Genomic DNA, 14,701 nt, shown 5'->3' on the forward strand with positions numbered 1-14,701 from the left:
CTAGCCTACGTCAGTACACTGCAGGATTGAGGCCTCTCACAAATTTTTCCATTTTATTAATGATAGATAGTCAGACCTGTCCCACCCCTTCATATTTGTGAAATTCATCTTCCTATTTTTTGATGCCCATCTCATCTCCATTCTGCATCTCTTGAGTTGCCACCCTTTTTGTATAAGTTGCCACTCTGTTATCAGATCTCTGAAAAAAACAAAATCTTTTTCACGTGACGTCACGTGTCATGTGACTTTTGTTTACGGAGCCATATTGGACGGCAAATTTTCGGATGTCTAGAGAGAGAGAATTGCAGAATCCACAATGGTATTCCACTGTTGTGCCTTCGGCTGTAAGACATGGCAGAAAACTGGTAGTGGGGTAAACTTCTACCGGTTTTTAGCCAATGAGGAAAGGCGAGAAAAGTGGATAGCTGCCATGAAGAGGGAGAATTGGCAGCCGATGGCCTACTCCCGGCTCTGTTGCAAGCATTGCATATCAGGTGAGCCAATTATTTGTGAGTAGGTACGGGCATATTTACCATTCTTAGCAGTTGCAGGTGTGGGATATCTGATATTAACATGATTAGGATTCCTAATCATGTTAATATCAGAGCACAAGACCCACACGGCCATGAGTGTGCGTGGGAAAAGAGGGGGAGGGTCTATGTCACAGGCCTTGTTTTGATATTATTCCAGAATTTCACCCAAACCAAATCTGACATAGCAGTGATGATCAAGAATGTTAGATGCGTAAGTAAAGCCGATTAAATTACAGGTTAGGTCATACTTGAAGTTAGGTTAGGTTAAGTAAGGAGGTTTGGTTACGTTTGGTTAAGTTAAAGCTTATATTTTTATTTTTTCAGAGTTTTTCACTGTGATTCATTTGAAACTGATAGTATCATGCTGGATGATTTTAATAATAGTGAAGTACAGAATATTGTTCAAGACTTCAGTATAAAACTTATATACCACTGTGAGCCTCTGTGCTAAATAATGCTTCAATTAAAACTGAAGCAAAATTACTAGTACTACTATTTATAATTTTCTGTTTTATTTAGAAAAGAAGGTTGCTCCATAGAAAGCAAAACTGTCAATACATGCTCCAATTGAATGTACATTTTCCACTTAGTCCAAAAATACTTTAATTACAAATAAAAGGATAAATGATGTACTTATATCAACAGCCTCCTACATCTTTCTTTTACCAGGTATGTAGCTACTAATTTTTTTTATTTTTTGTTAATATAAAATGTAAAATCATAACTATATTGTTAGTCTTTTAGTGTATGTTGTGGTACTCATCAGCATGAAATAAATAACCTTAATTTAAATTTGTGCCAGTGTTATGTTTCAGTTGTAAAAGTTAACTTCAAGAGTAGTTTTGATAGTGGCCTATACTATCACTTATTTGTAAAACTACTTAAAACATCAGTATATAGGCTGTGTGTATGTTTCTAGGTCTACAATTATTGAAATTTCTAAAATAAGTAAATTTTCTTGGTAAATTTCCAGAATTACACCCAACTCACCGTAAAGCTTAAAATTTTCATTTTTAAATGTTTTATAGTGTGATTAATTTGAATCTAATATTCAGTTCTGTCGAAAATTACTTTTTTTTTTTAAATTCCAATCCAAGCTAACCCAACCAACATAACCTAACCTGACCTGACTTAGGACCTAACTTAAAGATTAAGAAGAGAGGATAACTGCAGTAGGCCAATAGCCCTATGCTAAATAACTCCCACAAGAGTGTGACTAATTTACCCTGCCTACACTAGCCCATGCAGGCCCATGCTAGGCAGCTCTCACAGGAGTGTGACTACAAGAATGACATTCTGTATGTAACCCAAACCTGTCATACGGTTATCTAGCCTATGCTTGCAACTTTCTGAATAGGGGGCAGCAACTAGAGTACATCAGTGGGAAACCAATTCGCCAACTACGTTACTCGATTCCCAGTCAATGTATTACAATCCCTGTCCCATACCTTGGTCCCACGTCAATAACTTGATTACCAAGTCGATTTACATGTACCATATGTCAATTCCAGCTATCTACATTGCCTGTATGCAGTATGACATGTCTGTTTACCTTGAAGGATGCCCCGGTGAACTTTCTTGGAGTGTTTACCAAATACTGATAGCGATCGCCATATCTGAGATCTGGTTTCGGTCCCCAATCCTTGAAACTGGTGAATTTCTCCCTAGATATGGTGTAAGGATCTAGCCCCAAACAATTTGTTCTTGTACAGATCTTTGTGGCATTGATTCAGATTTCTACATATATCTGACAGTTTCATCTCTAACAGCCCTGTCTGGACAGCCATTACTGCGAGGAGTTTGACATCCAATATGGAGTCGTAAACAAAATCACGTGATTTCTGTGACGTCACCGGAAAAGGTCGCGCGACTCTGAGGATATTATCGTGCGCTGGCAACCTATCATTCAAAAGTGCGTTTGATTTCGTGTATGAGACGCATGTGAATCGTGTATATGTTCGTGTATAATAATATTCGTGTATAATATATTCGTGCATAATATGAATCTTGTTTAAATATGGTACGATATCGGGCGCACTTTTGAATAGTAGGTTGCCAGAGTACGATAATGACATCAGAGTCGTCTGCCGCGACCATTATTCCTCCTCTCCATTGCTGCTCGTTGCTGTAAATGTAGTGATTAAGCCTTCTTTCTATACGGTATTTGTTTGATCACTTATCCAAGAAGCATCCTTCTGATTTCTTCTCATGAATCCTAACATTGCCTCATTCATTCCCATCTGAACACTATTTTCTGTCCAAAGGAATCTGTTAGGTTCCAGATTTGTGATCGGAACAACGCAAGCACGGAGATCTGCACCCCCCTATTTTCGGCGGAACAGTGATTACTAAACACATACAACAATGATCTTACATTAATATTATTATCGAATCATTTAAATGGAAACAGGGATTTAGTAAAAAATTTCGAGAAGTTTGGTAATGAGTCAGCATGAATTCCATCTTGTGGTAATTCCGCTTGGAATTACGATCCCCTTCCCGGCTTGTTTTCAAAGTGCTGGGTCTGGTCCTGCAGCGAATGCTGTGAGTGCTATATATTCCATCATAAAGGTTGCTATACCTTGTACTGTGGGCCTTTTATTCCCTTGATTTCGGTTTCATGAACTCAGACCGCCTGAACTGCCTTTTCAATATATATATATATATATATATATATATATATATATATATATATAGATATATATATATATATATATATATATATATATATATATATATATATATATGTGTGTGTGTGTGTGTGTGTGTGTGTAATATTTTTTAGCCTATTAGCCTATACCACCTAATTTTCGTTTTCTTGATCTTAGGCCCCATTTTCATACTTAACCTATTCAGTTCAGAAATAATTTAAAATATACTTTCATTCCAGTGCGTACGCGGACATCATTGCAAATTTATATACTGTATATATATATATATATATATATATATATATAGATTGATAATGATATAGATAGATAGATCATATACAAATCTGTTTATATTAATGGGTTAACAATATCTCGTGTGATGTTAGGTAGTTGAAATGCGGTAGACTTTATAGACCATATTTATGAATAATCAGCCATTTCTATATATTCATCTTATCCATTCTGCAGTGTGTGATAATGTCACATGATGTGGTGGAAACAACACTAGCCAAAAGTGAAGCTAAACAACAGAAACTAAAATTACATAGTTGTTAAGAGGATAAAAATGGTCACCTCTTGAGAATTTTGATACTACCGTAAAGCACTTGTCCCCAGTATGTAATATAATTATGTTAGACACAAAGGGTTAATGTGATTGCAGTTACAGTGCACTCATCCACGAAAGTCAAGTCGTCGATAATGGCCCGCACCTACAGTACTGTATTGTACATCCCTGAACGCCTAACCCTGATCATCGTATGGCCTTCACTGATTCAAAGCCCTCTTGACACTTAAAAACGTTTCTCTTTGACCTGTTTCTAATTAACTGTCTTCCATCAGTGTGGTTCACCGGGGGCCAGGATCTGTGAAACGACTCTTGTGGATGAATGTACATATGGCTTACAATATGAACTATCCCTACATGAAATAGTATAGCTATGAGTATGCAGTATTAATCCCGTATTACATGTGCCCATAAGTAACGTCTGGAGGGTAATCAGACGTTGTAGTCTGAGTGTTGGTTGGCGGAAAATTGAGTGTGTCTGGGTAGGTTGGATTGGTGTTGTACAATCCCGTCCCTCTGCCACCTCTGTCCACCGTGTCTGTGCCGGGGAACATGCTGGGGGGCATGTAGGGGGGCGGTGGCATCTCAGCTGGGCCGCAATCTCGGGTGTCAGGAGATGTGGTGGTTGTGGTGTTGGTTGCTGATGCGTCGGCTGAATGAGGTGTGACGGAGGGGAAGGTGATGGGCCGCGACATGAGGTTGGCGAAGGCAAAGTACAGGTCCAGGCAGTAGACGAGAGTGAGGAACAGGCAGAACACTCCGCTCGCGACGATCACGGGAATATGGGTACTCATGAGCAGTATGGACGACACGAAGCAACCCACTGAGTAGTACACGTAGAGTAAGATTTCCTGTGGGGGTCATGAGAGGTGCTGTCAGGGACAAATCTTCGGCCATCGTTCCATTACATTTTTTTTTTTTTAAATGACAACAGAGGAAGGAAAAACAAATGTGTACAAAAAAAAAAAAAAAATCCAAACACCAGATTACTGGCGTCCTCCATTCATATGATATCTGTAATAGTTGGACTTGAACAACTGTAGGTTGAAGTTTGGGGGGAAACAACTACGGGGAAGCGAGCTCCAGAGAGATGCAGTTTGGGGAATAAAAGAATTCTGATAGGCAGAAGTTCTTCAATATGGCTGTGTGACATTCCAGTCATGAGCGCTACCAGATAACCGTGTAGCACGAGGGAAGGTATGGAGAGGTGGCACAATGGATGCAACTTCGTCTGAGCATTTGCCATAAAACTATCTGTAAAATAATGCAAAGGAGGCAACATTCCTTTACTTGTAGGGGAGGTAGTTTGTTTATAATAGCAGGGTTATTAATAATCCCAACAGCTTTGTTCCGAATTTTGTCTAGCCTAGTTGTTTTAATGCAACCTCTCCACATCCATTCTACAAGGGTGAGCAATATTCAAGCTGAGAGCACACATGACTTTTATCAATTATAGCTAACTGCTCGTCAGTGAAGAAGTTACGGACTCTGTACAATAATCCAAGTTTCTTTGAGGCGGTTTTAGCAAATGGTCTGACATGAGAGGTCCAGCTGAGGGAATTGTTAAGTGAGACACCGAGAATTTCAGGACGTTTGAAGATGGGATTATTAGTAGCATTGAAGGTAATATACGAATCTGGCAATATCTGTCTATTAGTAAATTGTATAATTATTTGGTTTTACTAGCATTAAATGAGACAAAGTTATTTTGTCCCCATTCATTGATCGTAGATAAGTCTTTCTTTATGGAGATGGCTGTACTGAGTTGAGGGTTAGAGATATTAGACTTTGTAAATGGGTGTTTGAGTGTGAATGAACTGTAAAGTGTTGAGTCATCTGCATATGAATGGATGGGATTGTGGGTGACAGATAAGAGATCATTAATATGAACCAGGAATACGGTTGGCGCCAGCACTGATCCCTGTGGGACGCCGGCATTGAGTAGAAATTAGAATAAACATCATCTACTTTTACTCTTATTTTCTGTCACTGAGCTATGAGGAAAGCAGAGGAACAAAAGACGTTAGTCCATAGCAACGGAGTTTGGACAGCAAGGAACGGTGCCCGGTGCCATACTCTATTGAAAGCTTTAAAAATATCAAGGGCTACTGCATGAGTTTCTCCACGTTGGTCGATTGATTGGTGGATGGTATGGAATCAGGAGATTGAGTGGTGGATCTTTCTTGGCGAAAAGCATATTGTCTATCACTAATTAAGTTGTTGGATTTAAGATGTTTAACTATGTGCTTATTAATTACAGTTTCAAATACTTTACAAAGAGAAGATGTGACAGCTATTGGTCTGTAATCAGAGGGGTCAGAGGAACTTCCTTTCTTTAGAATTGGGTGGATATTTGCTTCTTTCCATGAATTAGGGAGTGAAGAAGTACGTATGCATAGTCTGAATAATTTAGCCAGAACAGAGTCAAGTTCTGGGGAGCACATTTTCAGAACAGTTGGAGGAGTTCCATCTGGGCCTGGAGCTTTGCTGGTTGGTAAATTGTCTAGGATGGATTTTATGTATCTTATCTGTATTTTTTGTATTTTAAGTGGAGCAATTTCGGGAGAGTCAAGTTATAGTACTGAGACATTCCTGCTGACTTCCTCCATGGTAGAATTTCTGGCAAAAGTACTGACAAAAAAAAATTCGCTTTCCCACAGGGGGCATTTGTAATGTTGCCATCTGAAGATTTTAGTGGGAGAGTGGATGATGACCTGTTAAAGTTATTATCGAAAGAATTGAGAGTTGACCAGAATATTCTATTGTCATTAGGGTTGTTAAGTAGTTTTGATGCTTGATTTTAAAGAAAGTTTGATTTAGCGAGATATATTACAGCTTTTGCATGGTTTCTAGCAATTTTAAATTGACAGCATGATTCAGATGTTTTTTATTTTAAGTGTTATATGCTAATGACTTTTGGGCCGTTGCTGTGGCACAGTTGCTATCAAACCACTTTGGAGAGTTCGATCTTGTAGTGAACTGTTGACTTGGTATGAATAAACCCATACCAGCTGGTATTAAGTCATTAATATGGGACAGGGTAGAAATGACGTCATTAGAGAAGAAAGACTGCCATGGAATGTTGGCAAGATAATTTCTAAATCCATCCCAGTTTGCCCTATCAAAGTGCTTGGGGTCACCCTGACAAGTTCAGAACGGGGAGGTTTTGGGGGGCTAACTAATGAGGCTTTGATGAGCTTGTGGTCAGGGGATCCAAGTGGTGACAGTACTTCTATCCTGTATTGATCTGGATTATTTGTCAGGAATAGATCCAAGAGATGGGCATTATGGTCAGAATTATCTGGTATTCTGGTTGGTTGCTTTACCAACTGCGTGAGATTAAACAATTCTTCAAACAGCTTGCACTGTAGACCAGCATCGTCAGTCCTGGCAGAATGCAATAACCGTTCAACATTATGTACGTTAAAATCACCCAAAACGGTAATTTCGGTGCTAAGGACAAGGTTAAGGTTACTCAACTGTGTGGGTATGGAGTCAAATGCACTGGGTTCTGAAGAAGCATTGGGGAGCGATAGACTACACAGATATATTTGGTAATATTTAGGTAATTTAGTATTTATAGTGAGTAATCGAAATTCGCTGAAGTTTAAAACATGTGAACTGCATATTCAGATTTGATATAACAACAGGTGCCGCCCTTGTTACGGAAGTTTGTGAGGAGATGGTAACCAGGAAAACAAAATGGGGATATTTCGGTACAGGGAGAGATTTGTGGTTCTGTGAGGAACAAGGCCAGAGGGAATATGGACTGTAGGAAAAAATGAATTGAATTTAGATTGGTGCTGAGACCTTGGATATTGGTGAAGAGTACGGCCGCACCTGCACTTCGCTGATGAGCATGAATGGAATCTGCAACAGTCGCTGCCGGCACAGTCGCTTGATGCCGACCGGGAGGACCCTGTGCCTCCAGCCTACTTATTTCACACATAGAGAATGTCCGCCATTTTCCTCCCCGTCTTATCACATCAGAGAGAATCATCTATGGTTAGAGAAATATATTGTCTTTCTCAGCTTAAGAGTCTTTGTCAACAAAGGAAAGCTGGAAATGAAAGAGGTAAAATATTAGGTGAAATTTTGCCCCCGACTGTGCAGAGAGTTGTTCAGTTAGAGCACCCGGTATCAAATCTAGTGATGGTTGTTTTTATCTAGCGCCAAAAGTTGACGGATAGCGGGGTAAGATCTAGACATTCTACAGATATTCGCCAACTTTGATAATATTCTAGAGATTTTTATACTGTTACTGGGAAAGTGGATTATATATATATATATATATATATATATATATATATATATATATATATATATATATATATATATATATATATATATATATATAGCCTATACAATCGAAACCTCCTTTTCCACGTTGGGATGGGATAAGTATATGTCGATCATGTAGCACATTCTGACAGCAATTTCATTTTTTTTTTTTTTTCCTGTTTGAGTTACATTTTTAAATCTGACTTTTTTTGTGTGTGCTCTAAATCTACTGACACCTTATTCACCATCACTACCAACGCATACGCCTCAGTCACCACACCTCAAACCCTTCACATATGGGTTAGTTGCCACCACCCTCAACACACACACACACACACACACACACACACACACACACACCTCACCCCAGTCATCACCGCCTCACTATTCACCCACACTTCAGTCACCGCCACTCTCGCCACTCCAGATATGTTTCTACTCTGTCCAGACACGCCAGTATCCACCACTACGCTCACCCCTCCTCCATAAGGCAAGTGTTTGTGCCGTTTCTCGTCATAGGTCTCAATCACCACCCTCATCACTCCACATACTTTCTCATTCTCTACATACACCGCAGTCACTACCCATCACAGCGCCGCCTCTATTTCATCTCCACCAACACCCTCACATGTACACCGTCATCTACAGGAGGGTGTCCCGTAAATAGCTCTCTGGTATACTCCTTTCATATTAACTTGGCCCAGAACTTCGTCCATTTGTATCGTAATTCACGTAGTTCAGTGGCAGAAAGAGACTGTGCTACGACTCTACAAACTTTTCATGGCACTTGTTCGTGACTAGCATAATTTTTAGTGGTAATGTATTGTTGCAACCCAGCATTAAAGGTGGAGAGATGGCAATTTTTTGGCCAAGATAAAATGAAAAGAGTTCAGTGTAGAAACGGACACGACACTGCCCTGTGTGTTAAGGGGACGACTCAGTCTGCTAGTACGGGCGTGGTGGTTATAGCAGCGAGAGTGGGAAATGAATAAATTGATCCAGGGTACATGCTGATAACTCTGAGCGTCCCCACAACAGGCGGAATGGAAATGCAGCTTTATAGATGGATCAGCTTGCATATGCTTCACTTCATTGCCTACCAGTGGGGTCTGCCTAATCTGCGTGTAGCCCATGAGGTCGAGAGCGAGGAAGATGATGGCGTTGAGGAAGCAGGACACGATGACACTGGCCACAAAGTAACCCCAGAAGACATTGTTTGCGAAGAAGGTACCCAGCGCGACTATCAGCAGGACCTGTGCGATTAGGCAGACAATGAGAAGAAAGGGAATGAGAATAAAGAGGATGGAGGCTGACGAATAATAATAATAATAATAATAACTAGAACTCTGTTATTGTCCTGCAGACAGTCACTAGTCGCCATCTACTGTTTCTTACAGTGACCTTGACCTCACTGGGGAGATTTTTTTTTTCCCTATCAGCAATGGCCCATACCAGAACATATAACCTGGACCATTCATATTCTTTGTGCAGGTTGCATTGAAATCTCTAGTAGACGCGACCAACATATCACGTTCACAACAGAATACTGATATGACTCTTTCTGATATGCCCTTCCACTGCGTGTAAAGTATTTAGATTTTTTTCTATCAGCAATGGCCCATGCCAGGACACATAACATGGGTCATTCAGATTCCTCATGCAGTTTCTAGTTCTCCCTGGAATCGTTGTGAGACTCTGAGGCGGGAATAATAATACGAGTGAAAACAATAGTCTCCACCTATGTAATAGGTGGAGATTAATAAGAATAACAGCAACAATAATAATCCATCCATCCATCACCCAGTCCTACATTTCCCCATGAGGAGCGTAGGATCCCGGGGCTAGGCAGTTGGTCCTAACATTTAAGATGAGAGTGACCAGCCTCACTCATCCCTGAGTGGCATTACATGAGCAATCAACCCCAACCACCCCTTGGATATAAACCTTCACCGGCTCAATCCGATTGGCGTGCATAACTACCCACTTAATAATAATAATAATAATGATAACAACAACAACAACAACAACTAGAACTCTGTAACTGTCCTACAGACAGTCACTATGGTGGTACCATTCTTAAGTGGCGGTTTGGGTGGGGCACGAACCTCTGTACAGTGTTGCCACGTGTTCCATACCCGCTATGTGAACGGCTCTGATATATGTAATATGCATCACAATAAGATAAACACATAAGAATATCATAGTAACGTGTATATTATAATATAAGAAAGAACAGTAAACTTATAATGCGTAAAATATTTATACGGCAATACAGAAACGTGGCATAAATATTTTACAGTGTTGCTTAAAAAAAAGTAGTCACTTTTATTGGCTGTTACCGTATTTCTGGGGTTGGTAATAATGTCACAATTATGATTATAAGATAATGTGCAGGAATATAAGTAAAAATATGTCAATTTCTTAGTAAAAAAATAATAATACATTAAACCCTGGTGAGCGGCAACACTCACACCCAGTCCCACCTGGCCAGAGCTTCCTCTATCCTAGGACTGTTTGGGGACACCTTAAAAATAAAAACGGGCCAAGACTTTTACCTCCTGGGTGGTGAGGAAATAAAGTCAAATTTACAATATGTACATTATAACGTAAAAGAAAATAACCAAAATGTATCCTAAAATACCACAGACGAGAGAGAGAGAGAGAGAGAGAGAGAGAGAGAGAGAGAGGGGGGGGGGGAGGCAGACCAAGGGCAGTGTTGAGTGCAGCTGAGTGAGAGATGGAGGAAGGGAGGGAACGAAGGAGGGAGAGAGTGATTGAATGAAAAGAAATCATGGCGCCACAACAGAGAGGTCATCTGGCGCCATATGTAAAACAATAATATTTTTAAATATAATTAGATATAATAAAAACAAATTAAAGAAATGAAAGCACAAGTTTATGTCACTCATAAAAGAAAAAAAATCCCAAGGGTGACGCACATCTCCCACCAGGAGAGAGAGAGAGAGAGAGAGAGAGAGAGAGAGAGAGAGAGGCATCGCTGGTATGGAAAACGTGGCAACACTGTACAGAGGTTCGTGCCCCACCCAAACCGCCACTTAAGATTGGTACCACCATAGTGTCCATCTACCGCTTCTTACAATGACCTTGGCCCCCTTGGAGAAATTTGAATTTTTTTCTATTAGCAGTGGCCCATACCAGGACACATAACCTTGGTCATTCAGATTCCTTGTGCAGGTCATATTGAAATCTCCAGTTGGCACGACCAACTCGTTCACAACATAATACAGATATGACTCTTTCTGACATGAACTTCCATTGCACATAAAGGATTTGGATTATTTTCTATCAGCAGTGGCCCATGCCAGGATACATAACTGGGCCCTTCATATTCCTCGCACAATCTCCGGTTTTCCTGGAATCGTTGCGAGACTCTGAGGGGGGAATTATAATAATAACACGACCAAAAACAATTGTCTCCACCTATGTAGTAGGTGGAGACTAATAATAATAACAACAATAATAATAGTAATAATTATAATAACAACAACAACAACAACAATGATGATGATGATAATAATAATAATAATAATAATAACGAACTCTGTAACTATCTTACCGACAGTCACCAGTCTCCACCTACTGTTTCTTACGGTGACCTAGACCCCAATGGGGAGAGTTGGACTTTTTTTCCATCAGCAGTGGTCCATGCCAGAACACATCACCTGGGCCCTTCAGATTCCTGGCGCAGTCTACGATTCTTCTGGAATCGTCGCGAGACTCTTTGAGGTCGGAATAATAATAATACTAGCGAAAACAATAGTCTCCACCTATGTAGTAGGTGGAAACTAATAATAATTATAATAATAAGGCTGACTAAAAGAAAGGAAAAAAAGATGATGATGAAGAAGAAGTAGAAGGAGGAGGAGGAGAAGGAGGAGGAGGAGGAGGAGGAGGAGAAAAGAAAGGAGATGAGAATTTAGAGGAAGAAGAAGGAAAAGAAGAAGAAGAAGGAGGAGGAGGAGGAGAAAAGAAAGAAGAGAATTAAGAGGAAGAAGAAGAAGACAGACGAAGAAAGAGAAGAAAAGAAAGGAGAAGAGAATTAAGAAGAAGAAGGCTGACGAAGATGAAGAAGAGGAAGAAGAAAAAGAAGAAGAAGAAGAAGAGGAAGACCCAGGGCCGTATTGTGGTCAACGGGAGAAGCTTCGTAGCATATCTTCCTTAGCGACTTGTATTATTACGTTATTGATATAGTGTTGCTATCGACATGCTGTGGATCAGAAGTATACAAGAAGATATTGATGTACCGGTATTGTGTTCTAAACAAATCACTAAGGAAGGGGCGCTACGGAATCGCTGAAATCACTTATAATACGACGCTTAGATTGATGCATATGATCGACTGCATATGGATCATCATCATCATCATCATCACTATTATTATTATTATTATTATTATTATTATTATTATTGTTGTTGTTGTTGTTGTTGTTATGATGATGATGATGATTATTATTATCAGTAGTAGCAACAGTAGTAGTATTAGCAATTGCAACCTCAGATTCATTTAAAACATGAACCCAGCTGACTGCAGATTTGAATTACCTTTCTCCTGCAGTCCATCATCTCTCCTTTTGGGGGATGAGGAAGTAGTTGAGGGACGCTTGTATAATCAGGTAGTTGAGCCGCCTGGTTATATCAGTGACACCACATGAGGTGTCCCTCTCCAGCCCCACGAGGAGCAGTATGAGAGGCAATCGAACTTTCCTGAGCCCTAGTCTTCCCTTAGAATACGAATCGCAGTACTGTACTCAGTTTACATCCAGGTCCCCGAATTTGCTGCCGGATTAGCACTGGCAAAGGGAAAACGAACTTTGTCCAGGAGTCAGGTCAGCCCGAGAATAGAACTTGGGTCCTCCCAGTTGTGAGCTAGATGTTCTGACCAATATATCACCAGCTTCCCTCCCGTGGGATGATGGAGTGGGTCCAGGGGAAGTACTGGTAGTGAATCTTAACCATAGTAGTAGTAGTAGTAGTAGTAATAGTAACCTGAGACTCATTTGTACGTTGACTGTAGGCTGAAGTTACTCTTCTCCTGCACTCCACCATCCTCCTCTTCGGGGATAGGGAGGGAATTGGGGGACGTTTCTATAACCAGGCAGAGGAGCCACCCAGTCATATCAGTGCCACCACGTGAAGGCGTCCTCTCCAGCTCTAATCTTGACCAAAGTACAGGATAAAGAAGTCTCCACAGCAGTTGAGTTTTGTCATGGATTATTATTACTTTTTTTAACACTTTAGCATTCACTCTAATTTGACTGCAGTGTTTGGTAGACGTATGAGTAAAGACACAGATGCCCAAAGATACAACTATCTTCCCAGTTCCGTTTGAAGAAAATTTACAGCAGGCGAAATACAATGAAAACCCCATGTCTTTTAGTGCGTGTTTCAGATAGTTCGATTTTTTCCTCTGTGCATTCGTAAAACTTGTGGAAGATACTTGTGTCTTTGTCTGTACTAGCAGTATTAAACACAACTCAAGCTTGGGAGTGTTTGGGAATATGGACTTATAAAGGTGTGGTAATATGACGGCCAGTATACTGTAGTATAGATTGTGGGTTTGTTATCATTAACATAATCGTTGTCGTCACCATCACTCTTATCATCACCCGCGTCATCAACATCATCACCGTCACCACAAGCATCATCATCATCGTCACCACAGCCATCATCATCATCATCATCATCGTCATCATCACCACCACCACCACCACCACCACCACCACCACCATCATCATCATCATCATCAAAACCATCATCATAATCATCATCATGAGCACCGTCACTATCATCCTATTTCGCACTCAGGAGCAAGGTATTTAAGATCCATAAACGAGAAGATGAAAAGCACTATGTAGAGGCTTTAGCAACAATGCCCATTCAAACTGTAACTTGCATATTTATATTTTTATAGTGAGGGATGTATGACAGCTATTAGCCTTTTCATTACCAGATGTTTTTCGGTTTATTCAATTACATATTTATTTATTTATTGCTACCACCAGATAGGTTTATTCAGCTAAGGAGAGACCTCAGGCCGTGAATAAATTAGTGACTCAGTGTAGCAATATTCTTAGGCTAAAATGATACATTATCGGCTGAATAATATCGTCTGGCGTTAGCTGGAATAGATCGGACCAAGAGAGGGTTAATACTCACAATTTCAACAATTTTTATAATCGACGAGGGATGCCTCAAATTGTTCACTTCCAACATTTTTGCAGGTATGACTCAGAAGCTTGATTCTGGTGCAGTTAGCGGGCCCCTGTCTGTCTGTCTGTGGTGATAAAGTTATCAAGCACCTGTCTGTCCGTGGTGGTGCGGTTATCGGGCACCTGTCTGTCTATCTGTCTGTCTGTCTGTCTTGATGCAAGTAAGGAGCCTTCGTCTGCTTTTGGTAACGCAAGAACCTGGCTCCACCTGTAATTGCTGTAGCCTGTCTGTTGCGGCCACCTATTTCTGTGAAGGATAAAAAAAAAAAAGTGCAGTTAAGTGGTGGAATCATATCCTCATTTGTAATAGTTTGCTTGTTGGGGAGGCAAAGGAATTCAGATCAGACCTGAAAATCCTCTGATATGAACAGAGATGGCGTTTATGTACAGGGATGAATAAGAAGAAAAGGGATGGGGTGTCTGGGAATATTCTTATGCAGG

General features: G+C 40.3%; 1 protein-coding gene across 1 annotated transcript; it reads right to left on the reverse strand.

Moving 5' to 3' along the window:
* Positions 1 to 4,147: 4,147 nt before the first annotated feature.
* LOC145392729 (uncharacterized) lies at positions 4,148 to 14,264 on the reverse strand. Its single transcript, XM_080267027.1, has 3 exons — positions 14,208 to 14,264; positions 9,131 to 9,283; positions 4,148 to 4,600 (listed from the first exon to the last, which is right to left on the reverse strand). The coding sequence occupies exons 1-3, from the start codon at positions 14,262 to 14,264 to the stop codon at positions 4,148 to 4,150; spliced, it is 663 nt and encodes a 220-aa protein (XP_080123153.1).
* Positions 14,265 to 14,701: the final 437 nt, after the last annotated feature.

This window comes from Coenobita brevimanus, chromosome 23 (genome assembly GCF_032717465.1).
Source record: "Coenobita brevimanus isolate Jiangsu-jjx chromosome 23, ASM3271746v2, whole genome shotgun sequence".
NCBI lineage: Eukaryota > Metazoa > Arthropoda > Malacostraca > Decapoda > Coenobitidae > Coenobita > Coenobita brevimanus.